The following is a 19,378-nucleotide window of genomic DNA, read 5'->3' on the forward strand; positions in this document are numbered from 1 at the left end:
AGAGAGGTCATAAATCATCATTATCATGTGTGGTAACTCCAAGGATAATACCCCGCCAAAGTTAGTAGAGTGCATAACAATTGACAGCCAACTGGCTGGAGGTTTCTCTACTCTACCACTGCGGTCGCGTATGTTTCGCACATATAAGACATTTCAGTGGGGGGCAAATGGAGCCAAAGTAGTAAACGAAAGTATAAAAAATCTGCAGGCAAATAAAGCCAGCAAATGTGGCAGAACGAACTGCAAAACTATCGAGGTTGCAGGGTGGAGAAAAGCCAAAAAGAAAAAGTATATGGAATACAACAACAACAAAAAATAGAAAATGAAAAAACGCACAACAAGAAAACTACGCAAAGTGCTGAACAAATGGAACAACTTACAAAAGCTAAAATGGCAAACAACCAACAGCAGCAGTTGGACAACAACAACAACAACAGCAACAACAACTGGCAGCAATATGAACAACAATCTTGAATATTGCACGTTTACATATGTAGATACATTTCCTGCAGCAAATGCGGCAGTTGCAGATGCTTCTGAACCAGAGTTCAACTGAACTGAAGCTGAAACTGAACTGAACGGAAAGAAATTGCTGGAAAAATGCGAAAGAGGTGCACAGGAAAAAAAAGGGGGAATACAATTGGCTTTGTTTACCTAAACCATTCAAGTCTTAAACAATTTCGTTTGTATATTTTTATTGAGCTAAGCACTAATTTTAATATTTTTCTACTGCAAAAAAAATATAATTTACAATTTACACAAAGTAATTTTGGCTTTGTTTATCTAAACTATTCAAGTCTAAAACTTATTTCGTTTGTATATTTTTATTGAGTTAAGCACTTTTTTTGATATTCTTTCAATGCATGTACACGTGGCTGCCACTGCCAGTTAATTTAAAAATTTTATTTACATTTCGCCTGCTGTTGCTGCAGCCGGAGGAGAAATAGAAGGCTTTTGGGCGGGGGGTAACCGAAGCTTTGTTTACATTTAGTGCAGCTTCTACTTGACTTGCAGCAACAAATACGGTCGAGCAAGAACTATAGAATCCTCCCTTCTTGAAAAGGGGAGCCAAATGGCAGCTGACGCTGCCGGGGGCATCCGAAAGGCAGAAACGGTGGCGACTTTGGCTCCGACTTTGCCCGCTGGCCTCTGATAACAAAAACAGTGCAACGGCAACATCGGCAACAGCAACAGCAGGAATAGAGGAGCAACGCAACACAACACACACCAACTGAAACAGCACAATAACATTCTGGGCTGTGTGTGTTTTTTTGTAGCCAGCCGGCATTTTGTCCCCAGAGGGTTAAGTTCTTGCCAACACACACACATACACACACACTCACCGATGATGAAGAGCCCCCAGCTATGCAACAGCTGCTGTTGCAATCATGACTGACTGAAAACCCTAAAAAACCAATGGCAAAATAAGAAAGGAATTCAGCAAAAATGTGTGTTACAATACATAGATGCTCTTTTTGGAAAGAAAAATGTGGGACAGGCAAGGAAATTGCAGATATTGTAGAGTGTTTTCACTTGCTGTTTCTGGCATGTGCTGAAAACTGATCAGAAATATTACAGAACTTGTAAACTGAACATATAAAAATCCATATTTGAAATATACATTTTTTATGATATCCGTTTTAAACTTGTGCTCCAAACAAATTATTTCCTATTAAATTGTCTATGATGTATAAGCACTTAACGTTCATAAGCTCCAACGGTTGGATAATCATTGTACGGATGCCAAAATCCAAAAACAATAGAACACACGCACTTACCTTGCTAGCCAACCCACGTGTCCCAATTAAGCCATAATCTCTTCTTTGTTTTCAGTCCGTAGTCCAAGCAAAAGCCCTATTTATATACATATACTCTCGTTTAGTGACTAGAAGAGCAAAATCCATTCAGGATTGTCCTGGCAACCAGACGGCGGTAACCTCTTATATCTCAATCTGCAGACACCAAACCATCCTTCCTGTCAGACGAAAACTTTTCCATCAGTGGGTGTGCGCCCACAGTTTTCAGACACCTCTAAAGGAAATTAAAGTAAATGTGTCACTGGCAGATACAGATATAGTTACGCACTGCAGATTTCCATTTCCGCCCTAATGCAATTTGCTGCGCTGGACTGACAAAAGAACCAGAAATCTCTTCAAATTAACTAAATATTTACAAAAGCGATGAAATTCTGTCTGGAGTTGCTTGCAGCAAATTAATTTAACATAAAATTAAATGAAACGAACGGAAAGGAAATGAAATGAAAAAAATGCAAGGCGGCTACTTGCAGCGAAAGGCATTAAAAGCAAAGTTTTCTCACCCATTTTCTTGGAGTTTTCCTTGTCTTCGCATTTTTGTCGCCCCCAAATGAATTTAATTATTTAGGTCAAAAGACAGGACAATGCCACTTTGCCTTCACCATTTTTGCATTAGCAAATAAAAAAGAAGCAAGGGAATTGAGTTTATTACAGGGCAAGGTTATCATTTGATGGGGTACCCTGAATTTTCTTTTTCGTTGCCTGCACGATTTGCTGGAAAACTTTTGCTTTCCTTTTACCATTTCCCATTTCCCCTTCCCTTATTTGCTTTACTTTTCGCAAATAATTCCGTCTTGCGCCCAATTCTCGGCTACAATTTTCCGCAGTCTTTTCATGTTGGCCGAACAACAATTTCGCTCGAAAGTTAAACAAAGCAGCCTGCTGCAATTGCTCAACTGTTTCATCATTGGGATCATGATCATCATTATCTTCATCATCGCCCTCTTCTTTCAGCTGCAAAATTACGCCATTCAAAAATTTGCTCTCCCTTTTTTATTTCCACGTGCTGTGCAAATCGCTTGCCCAATTTAATTGAAATACTCCAAAGGGATAAAGAGTAAAAGTTGCTAGGCATAGAGATTAAAGCAGATAAAATGAAATATAAATGTATAATAGTACACCATAAACTACTCTTCATTTGCTCATAAAATATTTAAGGTTTTAAATGAAGTATTTTATTAGGTTTGTGGTCAAAGTTGCCTTGTTAAACTTAAAATTGAATTTGTGTATGTAGTCTTTGAAATAAATTTTCCACCCACAAGGGTATATAACATTCTCTACTCCCCTTAGAGCATCTACATTTTTTCGCCAGCCTATCCAGAACTTTTGTTTACCTACTTTTTTTCGCCCTCGTTACAGAACCTATTTTTTTTTTTGCGTCTGTGTTTTGTTGCGCGTCAAGTAAATAAATAAAAGCAAAAGTTTTTGGCCCACGACTCTAACTGTTACTTTTTGGCCCGGCTACTCACATTTTCCCCCCGCCCCTCTCCCCATTTTCCCTCAGCAATTTTCCCAACACTAATGACATCGTTTGCGGGCTCTCCTATTCCCTTTCCCTTCTTTTTTTCCCAACCAGATCTCCATGTGTGCGCCTGGAAAAACTTTGTCAATAATTTTGCTGCCTATTTAAAGCAGCCTCCCGGATTTTCCCATTTTCCATTTGCCAGCTCCCTTTTTTGTTGTTGTTTACCATTAAAATTCCAACCAGACAATTTACAAAAATTTGTGTTGTTTAAATAGCAAGGCAGAAACTTTTTTTTTCTATTTTTTTTTTTTTGCCTTTTAAATTAATTTGGGGCAGCTTTGATTGCGTCTGTTTTTCTCTCAGAGGTGAAGATTCGAAATTGTTTACGCCTAAAAACATGTGGAGGCCCATAAAATTAGAGGAACTTTTCATTGATTTGCCACAAATTGTGTGCCATAAAAATAAACTGGACAGATGCGAATGTGTGTGAGTTTGCTGGACTGCCTTCCAATTATGTGTTGTGTTGTGTTGTACAGTGTTGTGTTGTTTGCTCATTTGATTCTCGCCGTTGCACAGAAGATACATCTGTTTGTTTACACGTTCATTTGCAGCAGCTTCTATTTGTCTGTAGTTTATCAATATGTTTTTTGCTCTGGGGAAATTGAGGAGGAGTCCATAAAGTCATGCAACATTTAATAAATCTTTTGCCTGATTTTTCTCCGGTCTCTGTGTTTTTTTTTTGACCAAACATTTGCTTTGGTCGGCACAATTTGATTCTATTTTATGGCCAGCCATTGTTAGATATATATACTATATATGAATCTTTTGAGCTGCTGTATCCGTATTTGGCATCTGCATGTGTGTGGCCAATAAAATTTTTAGTACAATAAACATTTCTCCGTTTATCAGTTGGTTTTGCTGCTGCTCTCTTATTGCTTTTCACCAAAAGCTTTTTGCACATTTCATCGCTGAGTGGGAGGAGAGTCAAAGAATTTTGAAGATATTTTCCATAGAAAATGACACAGAAACCTGAAACAACAAAAGCCTTAAATTTTGCCCGGAAAATGAATGTATTTTTGTATCTTTTTATCTTCAGTATGCTTTCAGTATGTGCTTCTCTTTGATCCGTTTCGTGATCGCTTTAAAAGTATAAACACTTTGGTCAAAATCATGAGAGTATTTTTATGTGTTCTGCTTTTTCAGGCACGTTTTTAAGTTTGTGGTTTTTGTGCTGAATATATATGTTTGGTTTGGGCACGTTCGCATGGATTAGATCCATTTTGTACTTTTAAAGATACATGTTGAGGCTTTGAAAGCCTAACATTTATATTAAATTATCAAAGTCTATACTTTTATCTTTCTTCTCATCAATAATAAGTTTTTTGCCATGTTATACCTTGGATTTCCTATAAATTTACCAACTGATATCCTTTTACTGACATCTCTCCCCACTTAATCAATATTCTGTACTAATTGTCATTGGTTTTAACGACGTCTTTAGCTGCTTCTACTTTTTATGGACACATTTTAAACCGTTTTGCCATGTATATTCACAGCTTCTGAGTATCTCCGCCTGTTTCCTCTGAAACTCTTTATCTCCAACTGGTTTGAGCTGTTCAATTAAATGATTTTCTTGTTACCCGACTTAATGTGCTGGCTAAATACTGTCCACCAACTGGGGATGTTGTTTATTTGTCTCCGTTGAATATGTCTTCCTGTAATTTATGAGCACTGGCCAACGAGTTTCCTTCTGCCATTGCTACTGCTACTGCTATTTGCTATTCTTGTTTCTGGGCTCTCTGTATGTTTTTTTTTGTTTTTTTGTGCCCGTCCCTCAGTTGTTTTAGTTTATGCGCTCAATTTAGTAACTAGTTAGCCAGAAATGGCTGTGCCGGTCACTCTGCTGCTCACACACGAGGCCCAAAACCACTCGCAGGGAGGGGAAAAGGTGGAAAACCAAACAAGAAACTAATAAAAAGCCGAAGAAGAAACCACAAGAGCTCATAGCTCAAATGCGCTGACAGCAGGCACGAGTTATGCGTACGTATCTCAAGTTGAAGGAGGCGGCGCGGGGAAAAATCGGGAAAGGGGCCCCATATGGATACGGAGTAGGTAGAAGTATGTGCAGCTTTCCAACTAAATGCTATAAAAATTCTTGACTTAATAGCAAAACAAGACAGGGAACAAGCGTTTCCATGCGAGTGCGAGGAGTGTGTTTGCGTGGCTACAGATGCAGTTGAAATAATAGGAAGTGAATTTAATCGTTAAAAACTAAAATTTAATATTTAGTTATAGTAAAAAACTACTAATATCTAGATAAATATATTATAAATGATTCAAAAATATGTCCCCTACAACAATTAAGTGATATTTTTTCAGTAAGAAATATTAAAGAATTTTTATATTTAAATAAAAACAATTTTATTTTATGAGATGGTATATAAACACACGAGTTAAATATAGAAACTAGTTTTAGAGTAAGAATAATAAAAAGATTTAAAGATTTAAAAACTTATTTTATATATCAAGATATGGTATATAAACAGACAAAGAAAATTGCGTATACAAAATTTTTAAAGAAAATCCCCTAATCCCGCTGAAATATTTTGGTGTTTTAATAAATCAAATTGATAAAAAAAAAGTTATTAGCCTGCTTATAATTATTAGTTCTTACTTTTTTATTGACTCAAAACCTATATTCGTGTTATAAAATTTAGTTGAAATAAGCTAAAATCCAGGTTGTAATATTAGTTCGTCCTGCACTTTTATTTTGACCGCAGCTGTTTGGCTTGTGTGTGTCTCTGATGGAGCAACCCGTGTAGGGCCACTAAAGAAAACTAACAAGTTACAAAAGCAAACCATCTGGTGGAGATGGCAAAGATGCGAATGGCAAGAGTCCAAGTCCAGCAGGGGAATCGGCAGCTGGAGAAGAAGCTGCTGAAAGAAGTTGGAGGAGCTGCTCGTGGATCCACATCCATATGTAGCAGCGGCAGCTTGGAAACAAGAAAAACTTGAAAGGCCAAAGAAAAACATTTAGTAGATGATGAAAATCATGGCAACATCAACTTGAAGATGCCACACAACTGGCCACCAAGCGATGGAGAATGTATGTGGATGTGAATGTGGATGGAATAAAGGAGAATGGTAGAGAGATTCCTGTTGATAAGACTGTGATTGGAAGAGGAAGCTCTGCCAGCTCTCGATGGGTCAATAACATTTTAAGACACTTGTCTACTTCAATTTAAGCGTTAATTGTTTGTCTAGGTGGCCAGGTTTTTAGGCAGAGTAAAAGTATAGGAATAAAGTTTTCAGAAGAAGCTTAAAAGTAATTGAACACTTTAAGCATTTAATAATCTTTTCTCTTCAATGTACTATTTTTAATAAATTAAAGTCATAAATCATGAAATACTGAAAAGTAATTGAACATTTTAAACTATATTTAAGCTCATTATAATATATTCTCATCAATTTACGTGTTTTCAATATACGAAAGTCATAAATTTAGTTTGCACGATGAAAGCGAAACAACTTCTTAACTTGCACTCATTTCGCAACTTAAATTCAAGTAGTAATTGTTGCTGGGGGGAGTTTTAAAATTCATTGCCCATGGCTCGGCTCTTCTTAAATTTATGGTATTGGCTGGAAAATTTGTGTATCTTTTAAAACTTAACATTCATTAGTTCACGAATAGAAAGGCCCGAGGAGAAAGCAAGAAAAAGAGAGGAGGAAAAACTGGGGGATAAGTCGTAGTCGCCTTATCATTTATCTTGGACCTCGGGCCAAATGTTTTCTGGCCTGCCAATTTCGCGTGTCTTGAATGGATTGTGGATGGGAAATTGTGGGTTAAAAGGGGGCGGGAATTCGGGTGATTTGGCGGAGCAAGGACGAGTTTGGTTTGGTTTTGCGCTTGTTGGTCATATCAAATCGCTTTTGCCTTGGCTGTCTTGGCTTTTGTGGCCTGTGGCTCAGCGCGTGCCTTCCTCAATTTTCCCACTTTTCCACCCGCTTTTCCCCGCCTTTTCCATCCGCAGCCCACACATCAAAATTGGATTTGGCCAAGTTAAGCAACGGCCATTGAGGGAGTTAAAGCTTTGTCGATTATTTTTAATGGAACCATTCTCTTTTTTTCCGTTCCTCTTGGTAATTAAAATTAAAATTAATATTAGCTGGCTGCTGTTTTTACTCTAATTTTACTGCTCTTTTAATGGCTATTTTCAAAGCTTTATTTGCCATAATATATATATTTGTAAGTTTTAACTGTGCTATAAAAAATATGTGAAGTTTAAAACTTTAAAGCACTTTAATCTAATATTTCAAGCCTATCTTGCCTTAACTTATTTGCCCACTTAATTCTTTCAGTTCTCTTAAGCACTTGAAAATTAGGACAATTTAACCTTATAACTAATTGCTAATTCCTAAGAAGAGCCCTAAATAAATTGCATTAGACCCTGTCGCATTGCGAAATCGAGTTAGGTGAATGTGAAAATTCACAATTAAATTAGTTTATTTTTCTTTTCCCTTTCAGGATTAGTCATATAAATTGTTGTACATTTTTAGATCTAAACTAAATGTTGTATTTTTTTCTACGTGGCCTGTCGGCTTAAAAGATGGTTTTCCTTTTTCTCTTCATCTGTTATTTTGGCGAGGGACCTTTGTGTTTGTTAATAGTATTTTCCAACTGAATGGTTGGGTCGCTCGGTACTTGGGGAAAAAGGCAGAAACCTGGCAACAATTTGGCAATTGATTGGAAAAATATTTTTAACACGATTTTCAGGGGTCCCCTCATTTTTTTCGCTTCTTTCTTTTTTTACATTTTTTTGAGTCTGTAAACTAATTCAATTATTTGCGTACATAATTTAAAGACCATGTCCGAGAGCGTTGAGCAAGAAATTTATATGCAAAACACGCATAAAATTGCTTGCCCACGTCTCTTTCATTTCCCTTCTGCCCGTCTCTTTCACTGTGGTTGATTATTTATGAACACGAAGCGCTGGCTATGGAAATAATTGAAGGAACTTCACTTCACTCGACGACTGTGTTTGCCGGGGTCCATTTTAAAGTAATCAAGGGAATGAAAGGCCTATTTTCAGGTCACTACCCCGCCATTTTCCCCGCCCGGAAAAAGGCCCGGAAAATCCGGGGAATGCAGTGCAGAAAACGACCTGGTCTCTGGCCCAAATGTGTAAAACATGTTCGCAAAGTGACAATTAAGCCAATTTGAAGCCATTTAGCGGGCAAGAATGCAAACAAAAACGGCGGCAAACTCTGAAACTGAAACCAGACCAAACAGAACTGGAGTGTTCGTTCTATATATATATATATATATATATATATACCCTTTATATAAAGAACAGAGTGGTACAAAATGGAACAGAAACAGAAGCAGGTCTTGATTTCTAACAAAACAATGCTTTAATGGTCGGCAGGCGGGCGAACAAAGCCAGACAATCAAACGTAATTACACGCACATAAACACGCAAAAGAAGCTGAGACGTAAGCTTGGTTTAAAGGTGCACTGGGAGAAAACAGTTATTGATTGCTGTATTGTATTATTTAAAATAAACGAAAGCCAACAATCCTCAATTTTAAATCGAAATGATTAAATGACAACAGAGAAATAAATTTCCTAAGTATTTTTTTTATACTAAACAAAGAAATCTCCTAAGAAATTTTATTTGAACTAAATAAAGTTAAAGAAAAATTTTAAGAATTCTTAAACATATCTTAATTGGTTTTTAAATTTCTTAATTTATAAAAACCGCATAGGAAGCAATTACATGTTGTAAGTACAACTTAATTTGGTTTTTTCTCTGTGAGGCTGAGACACCTGAACCCGCGTTTCAGACCTTTCATAAAAGGTAGCCAAGATGGAATCACGCAATTTACTATAATTTGCCGGAGGAGATTGCGCATGGATGGACGGATGAAAAGGGGGTAAGGGTTTTGTGTTCAAGACCGTGAGTCGCCTGCTCCAGTTTCTCGAGATTGCGGCAAACTAAAGTTCTCCAGACTGCCGCCACTTTTTGCCGACTGTCAATTGGATGCGGAGTGCGGAGTGCGAAGAGTGGGTTTATGGGCAAAGTCATTAGGCAGCTGGCGACACTTATCCAGAGGGCAGTTAATTACAGAGTGGTTGCGCTGGTCCTGGTCCCCCCACATAATTTCACGCCATTTGCGGTGCATAAGAGGCCGCTAATGTTGGACTATGACTTGCAGTAGTCCGCTCCGCGAACTTAGACTTGGACCAACTCTTAGACGGATTCCTCCAAGTGCAGGGGCGGAGTTTTCCGAGGGAGCTTGGAAAACGGGAAAGTAAATTACCTGCAGAAGATTTAAATTCCTTTGGTTGAGTGCTTATAAACTTGTTTTTTACACTCTTAAAACAAAAGAAATTGTTGGGAAATTATTTTACGACAGAAAGAGTTGAGTTCATCAAATTTGAATAACTTATTATAATATGAAAATTATTTGGTGAGAATAAATGCAACTATTTTTGCTGTTACATGGAAAAACATCGCTTTAAAATTCAATATTTAAATTTCTAAAACCAAATATATAAGTAACAGTAAGCAAAATAGTTTTATAGGAGCTTAAATGTTTACTTTAATTTAAAATGTTTTGACACTGTTTTCTCGGTTTATTCTTCAATCCGCAAGAAACTGATAACAAACAAAAAGTTTTACTCCAAACTAAAACAAATAACACAATTTCCAAAAATATCAATTAAACTCATAAAATGACCCCTTCCAACTCTGTTACTACTTCTTTTAAGAACAAATTATCTTAATATACCTCCACCACTTCTCTTTGGAAGTCTGCTAATGACCCTCTGCCAGTATTTTTGGCATTGGCCGACCTTCAGACACTTCATTAGTTGAATTAATAATTGACAAATTTCGTGTCTAATCAGCAGACTAATCATGACTAGAGCTCCCGCTCGCTCTCATTACCCCTGATTAATTCAATTAGAAGTTTTGGATTATGGCGCCTGATTATGCCAAAAATGCTGCGTGTTTATTAATTTTCATCCAGCTTCGGTTTGCTTTGATTTGCTGGATTTTGCCTGTGTGACTTGACTAATTTTCGCTGTTTTTCTTCTTTTTTTTCTCCCCCATTCAGATTACCCCAGAGTTGAGGTTGGACCCGACAATCCTTTGCAGGTCGAACGTGACCGGACTGCCAAACTGGAGTGTAACGTGGATGCCAAGCCAAAGGTTCCCAATGTCCGTTGGAATCGCAATGGACGCTTCATCAGCTCCTCATTAGTTCACACGATCCATCGCGTGAGTGTTCAAGATGCTGGCAAATACACCTGCATTGCGGACAATGGTCTGGGCAAAACTGGAGAACAGGAGCTAATACTGGATATTCTATATCCCCCCATGGTGGTCATCGAATCCAAAACCCGGGAAGCTGAAGAGGGTGACACGGTGACAATTCGTTGCAATGTCACCGCCAATCCTGCTCCAGTGACCATTGAATGGCTGAAGGAGAATAGTCCCGACTTCCGCTATAATGGTGACGTTCTAACCCTGACTTCAGTGCGAGCCGATCATGCTGGCAACTATATCTGTCGAGCTGTGAACATCATGCAAAGTCAAGGGATGGAGCGTAGCGAAAGGGTGGGTAATTCCACGGTTGCCCTGCTCGTACGTCATCGACCAGGACAGGCCTATATAACGCCCAATAAGCCAGTGGTTCATGTGGGCAATGGAGTGACCCTGACCTGCTCGGCAAATCCACCGGGATGGCCTGTGCCCCAGTACAGGTGGTTCCGCGACATGGACGGCGAGTTCTCCAGCACGCAGAAAATCCTGGCTCAAGGTCCCCAATATTCCATACCGAAGGCACATTTGGGCAATGAGGGAAAGTATCATTGTCATGCTGTGAACGAATTGGGCATAGGAATGATGGCCACCATATCGCTGGAGATTCATCAGCCACCGCAGTTTTTGGCCAAACTTCAGCAGCATATGACGAGAAGAGTGGCCGACACAGACTATACGGTGACGTGTAGTGCCAAGGGTAAGCCAGCGCCCAGTGTTAAGTGGCTCAAGGATGCCGTCGAAATTCTGCCCGAAGAGAATCTATATGAAGTGCAAACCAATCCAGATCAGGGTCTCAATGGCATGGTCACGGTGCAAAGTCAGCTGAAATTCAGGGGCAAGGCCAGGCCGAATGGAAATGCTTTGGTGCCGGGAGATCGTGGCCTTTACACCTGTCTCTACCAAAACGAAGTAAACTCAGCCAACTCTTCCATGCAATTGAGAATAGAACATGAACCCATAGTCTTGCATCAGTACAACAAAGTGGCATTTGATATCAGAGAAACCGCTGAGGTTGTGTGCAAAGTACAGGCCTATCCCAAACCCGAATTTCAATGGCAATTCGGCAATAATCCCTCGCCCTTGACCATGTCATCAGATGGGCACTACGAAATAAGCACAACCACCGATAACAATGATATCTATACTTCGGTGTTGAAGATCAATTCGCTGACCCATTCGGATTATGGAGAGTATACCTGTCGTGTGGCCAATACTTTGGACACAATTCGAGCACCCATTCGATTGCAGCAGAAAGGACCGCCGGAGAAGCCCACCAATTTGAGGGCCAACGATGTGGGTCACAATTATGTTTCCCTCAGCTGGGATCCCGGATTCGATGGTGGCTTGAGCAAAACGAAATTCTTTGTGAGCTATCGCCGTGTGGCTATGCCCAGGGAAGAGCAACTGATACCGGATTGTGCCAATTTGGCCAACTTGAATTCAGATTGGGTGGAGGTGGACTGCCAGCGGGATATTCCCTGCAAGGTGACGTCGCTGGAACAGCATCAGAGTTATGCCTTCAAGGTGAAGGCGCTGAATCCCAAGAGTAATTCACCCTATTCGAGTGAAATCCTGGTAACGACAAAGGTCAGCAGAATTCCGCCACCGTTGCAGGTGACCTATGAACCCAGCACTCGAACTCTGGGCATCGATGTGGGTGCCACCTGTTTGTCCCTGGTGGCCGTTGTCGAGTCCATGGTCAATGGCGATACCGCAATGGCCGCCTGGGAGGTGGTGGCCACTGTGGATAATCTCCAGTTGTCCGGCAATGGACCCACCCACAAGGAAAAGATCATCGACCGCATAATCGGAGGCCGAAGAATTGGAGGAGGTCGTGCCCTGGGTCACACCATCAGCGAGGACGAGGATGACAATAGCCTGAACTCACTGGCCCTCGAGGATGACAATAGTCCCACTGTGCGCGTTAAATTGTGCCTGAGGACCAATCCAGAGCACTGCGGCGATTACACGGATGCTGAAAGTAAGTACAAATTACCATTTAAATACACCTTTTTATACCCGTAAAAGTTAGAGGCCAGCTACTGAGCGGCATATGTTTATTGGGTCAATATCTATTGACACATCATCAATTTTCCAAATCAAAACAAAAATATTTCATAAACATTTAAAATTTAACTAAAATTACAAAGTTAAGTCGAATATTCCTAGCCGCTAATCGTTTTGTAAAATCATTTAAAAGAGTAACGTTTGCCAGGTTCATGAATTGAATAGCACGCAGTAGAAGTGGATGGTAAATGTATAGTGTATTGTGAAGGAAAATAGCGAAGATTGCCTGGCTGGCTGGTTGGCTGGCTACGCTTGCCAATGCTGATGATTTCCATTATATGCAAAGCCATTACGAGCAATTGCAGTACTTGAATGACCGGCAGCCGGCGGACAATCAATCACTCATCCCGCTGTGGTCTCCTCCCCTCTCCACCCTCCTTCTTGCCACCCATCTTTCAGACTGCGAAGCATCTATCCAACCATCCACCAACCAACCAACCAACCAGCCATCCATCCATCCATCCATCCATCCATCCAACCATTCAGCCAACCATTCATCCATCCACTTCAACTCCTTGCGATGCATTTTTCATGGCTTCATTTCATCTCGTTCTCGGTTACAGAGTCAAAAACAAGAAACAAATTAAGATTTTGGGTAGGTAAAGCTTCGAGAGGGCAGAGTTTTAATTTAGTAAATTGTAAAATGTGCATTAATAAATAGGTTTGCTACCAGAAATCACTACGTTTTTAAAATCACTTTAAAGGTGTCGAAAAGTATGCAGTATAAAATACGTTTAATTTAAAAGTTCGTTAGATTCATTCGGAATATGAAGTTGCTAATTTTATTGCATACTTTTAGACACTTATAAAATAAATAATTCTTGGATAGCTACTTAGTTAGTCGCCAAAGCTGAACTAATATTTAAAGAAACATATTTTTCGTGGTTAAGAGAATTATAGGTGTCATAAATACACGATTTAATATAAGCTTTTATATTTATATATCATTAAACTTATCTTTTTCTCTCCCTGTGCGAATAGTTGGCAGACCGTATATCGCGGAGGCTAGTGCCCTGGCCACGCCCACTCTGATTGCGATAATTGTGTCCTGCGTGGTCTTCGCCCTCTTCGCTGGCTTGATCCTGATGTTCTGTCGCTGCAAGCGGAATCAATCGAAGAAGAGCGCCGCTGCCAAGGATTACGAGATGGACTCGGTGCGACCTTCGATTGTGGCCGCCCAGCAGAATCAGGCCCCGCCCCCATATTATCCCGCCTCCGGACTGGACAACAAGGCCTTGGAACATTCGATGGATCTGGCGTTGAGCATGGAGGATCAGAAAACAGCACTGTATGCCACTCAAAACGGATATAGCTACCATCCCGGAAGTGGGGTGGTGGGCGTTGGCCTTGGGGGCGGCGTGGTGGGCGTGGGCGTGGGCGGTAGCGTGGTCAGCGGCATGGGCAGCGGAGTGGTGGGCGTGGGCGGAATGGGAGGCGGCGGCGTCGGCGTGAATGGCATACCTGGTCTCAACACACACACCATGTCCGGAAATGAATGTAAGTATTAGAAAAATAAATAAACCTATATTTCAATTTAAAGCAAGAGGATAGCTTTACATGTAAAAAAAAATGGGATAGGAACTCAAACGTTTATTGTTTGTTTGGAGTTGAAATTTCTTTAAAAAAAATTTATAAATTTATATACAACTAGTTTATAGAAACTACATATATAATTTATTTCTGTGAATTGTCAATTTTTTTAAGAGTATTAGGACTTTTTTGTAATGTAATGTAATGCAGTATCGTATTACAAGATATTTGTCATTATAGATTTATCCATGTACAAACATTTCATACCTTTTTGTAACTTTAAGTGTTACCCACCTAAAGGTGCTAAAAGGAAAACTAAAAGATCGAAAACCAAAGTGAGAAATACTTCCGGTTGGGACATGTCCTTACAGTCCCTATTTTTTTGTGCCCAGAGAATACAGAAGTTTTCGGGGTGCTCACCTCAGTTTGGGTTGCGGTGATTTTTCATTGTCCACACAAAATACGTACACTTCCGCACAAAATGAAATCCGTGCTGACGTTTAAAAGGAAAATATGTGTGGTACCCAAAACCCAAAGGGTGGTTTCTCACTGGTGTTTTTTTTTTTTTTTAGTCCGAAATTATGCTGCCCCTGAAAATGGGAAAAGTGCAAAATGGAGTTGAGTGCAAATCGATGGCGTCGAGAGCATTCATCAAGCGCGCGGTTTGTGCTCTGACACATCGCCCCCCCTCTACGCACCTGGAAAACTGGGGAGGGGAGGGGGGGAAAAGCACTTTCCACTTCCGTTGTAAATTTGTTGAAGCAGCAATTTTTTCTAAACGTTCCAACATTTGCTGCTACGGTTTTTTTCCCCTCTTACTGTTTGTTGTTGGTCTGTAGCGTTTTGTAATACACTTTCCATTTTGCAATTGTTGCTGTCGTCCATTCATCGTGACGTCCTCTCCGCCCACTTGTCCTCCCATTTTTCTGGAGTCCCTTCAAGTGGGGGATTCCCCCCGTTTTCTTTTCACCATGACTCTTGTTCTCTGTTTGAATGCGTAAAACTGGACTGAAGCTTGCTGTTCAAAACCAAAAACAAAAAACCTACCCAGTTGTTCCTCAGCGGTTTTACACAATTCATTATTAATTGTTCAGGGTTTCGTTTCGTTTATTTTTTTGCCCACTCAACCACACACATTTGTTTCTTTTGGAAGGTTTTAACCTTTCAACAACTTGGGTAGGAAAAAAAAACGTTGCGCAAATTAGAAATGCCTTTTTTTCAACCACAAAAAGATAGCAGAAATTATCCTATAACTGGTCATTGTACAATTAAATTTACTTTTTTAAGTTGTTAAGCCTCTAAATAGCAGCACTTTGCTTTGCCATTTTCGTGTTTCAATTATTTTCGAAGGCCAATTAAAATTTTAAGGCGCTTAGTCTGGCAAGGACCACGTTGCATTAAGGGGTTAAGAGAAGAGAGAAGTGGGGTGGGGTGGTTTTGCCACTTTATTGCATTTAAAAACGATTGTGGAAAGAGAAAAAGAAGGAGTTGCAGTAACAGCTAATTTGCCAAGTGAAAGTGGCATGAATAATAAAGGGTTGCAAGTGCACGAAATGCAAAAGGAAGCAGAGTGTTGGGAAAACTCCCTTTTCCCCATTTTCCTGCCCCTCCTCGGTTGCATTGTGAGCGCTAATTGCCGCTTAAGGAGCGGAGCAGCCGCAGGCGAAGAGCCCAAACACACGGCGCCCAAACAAAATGTCCTTTGGCAGATGCTCTACCAAAAGCCCAAACTCCCCACTTATTTGGCACTGAGAAAAATGTATATATCCAATTTTTTTGTATCGCTTTATGCTTGATAATAACTGGAAGTTAAACAGATATATCCATAGTTTATAACACTTTGACGAATGAATTTATTCAAAAGATTCGTATTTTTCACTTATTTTCTATCTTATTTTTCTCTTAACAAAATATGTATAACCAACATCCCATTTAAGGTGGCTTTTATAGCCGCTATATGGCTGTAAATTACTTTTTGATTGTATGATTATTATAAAAAAATACATATTTTTAACTTTAAATTACTAATTTACTATTGCTAGTTCAAATTTTGAAATTAATTGACCTATATTCTCCCGCAGAATTTTTTGTAAAGACTGCAATATTTTTTCTGTGTAAAAACCACTTCATTTTATACTTTGTCTGCGACTGAGAGTTCTGGTGGTTCGTTTTCGTAGTTGCCTGCACTTTTCGGGCTCGTTAACGGCCACCCAATTCAGGTCCTTTGGCGTGCCACCCCTTGAGTTTGCCCTCCTATGATACCCCTTCTCCCATTCAGCTATAGCCACAATTGCTTTCGACCTAGGCCAAAAACCTAATGAACTTTGCATGTAAACCGGCAACGACAATAAAAACAATCAAGTGAAAGTGCAGCCAATAAAAGGAGTGAAGACGGGAGTCTGCCGTTTGGAGAAGCATTAAAAAATTAAGCTAATTGTGTGCAGGGTTATAAAAAGGAATTTTTTAAATAATATGTCAATAGTGGATTATGTGATAAATTGATTAGGGTTTTCAATTAGATGTAAGCTGGATTTTCAGAAAGAAATAACTATAATCCCGTATCAAAAAGTGTTCTTCTCTAATAAAAATATTTCTTTAATATTATTAAATAGTAGTTTAAAATCCTCTACCTTAAAGTTATCTGGCTCTGACTTGTTGAAAAGTTTCTTGCACTCTCCTGGCGCAGAATCAAAAGTAGGGTTCTGGTGCTTATGGAATACATATAGAATTCGCCCACGGCTAGACGACGACTAGGACATGTTCCCGCAAATAAATGCAGAGCTAAACAAGCAGCTGGAATTTGGAAAACCAAATAAATGCAAACAAATGTCGTCGTCGCACACACACAGCAGAGGCAACCAACCATCAAATACAGAGTGGAGAAAAAATAAAAATATAAAAATAAAATAGCTGGGGCCAAAAAAAAAGAAGAAAAAAAAAAGAACAGAAGGAATCTCGCGCTTGGTAAATTTATGCGCTAAATAAATAAAGCCATGAACCGGCGCGTCGGGCCAACAAATGTCTGCCATGTTTTAGTTGGCTTTGGTTTAGTTCGGTTTTGGTTTGTTTGGGATTCCTCTGGTCGCGGGTGCTTTCAATGCGATTCTGAGGGTACTGTGTGCCATTCTGTTCAGTTTCAGTACAGTTCTGTTCTCCTCTGTTCTGTGCTGGGCTTAAAATGCAGCCCCGCAAAGCAAATAGCCGCAAAATAGTTTGGCGTGCCCCTAAAAACGAAGCCCAAAAGGGGGTTGGCAAAGCAATATGTAAAAGTGGGCGAAAAATCAAAAAAAAAAAAAAATATTTTTATTTTCTAAACATATTTGAAAACTGTAAAATTTAACCAAAAAATATGGTTTCAAACTGAGATGACATTAAAAAACAAAGCAAATTAATCAAATTTTATAAAATAATAAATTTTTTTTTAACAATTACTGCCTATTCTTGTAATAATTTATTTATCGTTTTATACCTTTTAACAATGTATTTCTTACTTCCACCATTTAAAAATCAACGGTTTACCAGTATACATTTTGCAAGAATTTTGTTAAGAAACTTCAGGCAAAATAAAAATGAATTATATAATAAAAGAAATTTAAGTTCAACAATGCATACCAGAAAATAATCAGATATTTGGGGCAAGCAATCACACTATATTTGATAAATCCTTTTTTATTGCCTTTAAATGTATTAAAATTTTTAACTTTTTTCAAAATCTAGTAACTAATTTTGTTTAGTGTTTCGGTGCTCTTTGTTCCACTCAATGCTATTCTTTTTTTTTGCAGTGATTGCCTCTCGAACATGTTTGTCTTGTATTCAGTTGTAAGTGAGGGGAGGGGCTAACACGATGGGTTCAAGGGGGGTCATCGGCAGCCTTGGCACAGCTGACTGAGTGGCCAACCAACTGACCCAAACTAAACCAAAAACAAACCAAAACCCCACAGCGCACACAAACAACATTTTGAAGACACCATCTCTGAGTTCCAATTTGCGGGCTTTTGTTTTTTGCAGCTGGCCCAACTAATTGGCTTAAATGTAGAAATAGCAGGGAAAAAATAGCGAATCGCTGGTTAATTCTACTTACAAAGGCAAGGGCTTCAAGTTATTATTCTAAAAACCATCAATACCCTTGACCTGTCGCTGCATTTTGCCCAACACACATTCTTGGGCCAAAAATTCAGTCATGCCCAGCTGATCAGGAACAACAAGGCAAAATTCCGGAGAGAGTTTCGCTAACAAAGTTACTCCACTTTCCCTGCCACGCCCCCACAGGCTTTTCATTCATTACCCCCTCCAAAAAAAAAAAACAAAAAAACAAAAATCTGAGAACCTGAAGCTGTTGCAGCGCGCGAGTCAAACTTTTGGGCTAACTTGGGCACACACAAAAGAAGCTGGATGCAGGAAAAGCGGATGGAGCGGCGGAAAAGTGCAACACGGCAAGTGCAGGAACTCGGCACTAGTGCGTCTACCCCGTTTTCACCATTTCCCACCCCCCGCTTTTCCCATTCTACCATTTCCTGCAAAATACAGGCCGTGTTGTGCCTGCTACATTTAAGCGCATTTAGGGCAAATGCCAAGCAGCCTCCGACTCTCAACTCTCAACTCTCGAAGTCTCTGAGTCGCGTCGCTAATTAAAGGTGCAACAAGGAAAAGGTCATCCGGGAAAGGGGAAAATCGTAAAGAAAATCCTAGGGCAAATCGTTGCTACATGGCTAGAAAAAAAAGAATAAAATTGGCCAACATATGGTTCTTAGATTTTCATTTTTTGAGTTTCAAAGAAGTTGCAAAAACATCTTGTAGCTTGAAGTGAAAACTTAATTAAATGAATTTACAATAATGGAATATTTATTGAGCCCATGGTTTCAAACTCAAAATCATGAAGAGTCCCAAAAAAAATTATTAAAATTATTAAATATTAAAGACAGCGAAATATCTAAACAAAAGTTAAACATTCAAACGCTAGCATTAAAATGTATTTAACAAAACCATTTTGCGATATCTGAAATAGATATAATTAGTTTTTTTTACCAAGTACAATTGTAATATTTATATAAGCTAAAAGAAGCATTTTGGAATTTCAATTTAACAATCTGCTATTTTAAATGTAAAGCTCACTGATTATTTTTCTCTGTGTTGAGTAAGAAACCCAGATAAGGAGCGAACTGCTGCCATTAACA

At 39.2% G+C, this 19,378-nt stretch overlaps 1 protein-coding gene across 2 annotated transcripts in view; it reads left to right on the top strand.

Moving 5' to 3' along the window:
• LOC108134712 (hemicentin-1) overlaps nt 1-19,378 on the top strand; it is an 89,595-nt gene that overhangs the window by 58,868 nt on the left and 11,349 nt on the right. For both annotated transcript variants that reach the window (XM_017255107.2, XM_017255110.2), the window contains exons 6-7: nt 10,399-12,588; nt 13,656-14,171. In XM_017255107.2, coding sequence (XP_017110596.1) covers nt 10,399-12,588; nt 13,656-14,171 — 2,706 coding nt within the window. The remainder of the gene's footprint in view (nt 1-10,398; nt 12,589-13,655; nt 14,172-19,378) is intronic.

The sequence above is a fragment of the Drosophila elegans genome, unplaced genomic scaffold, assembly GCF_018152505.1.
Source record: "Drosophila elegans isolate 14027-0461.03 unplaced genomic scaffold, ASM1815250v1 contig_814, whole genome shotgun sequence".
Lineage (NCBI taxonomy): Eukaryota > Metazoa > Arthropoda > Insecta > Diptera > Drosophilidae > Drosophila > Drosophila elegans.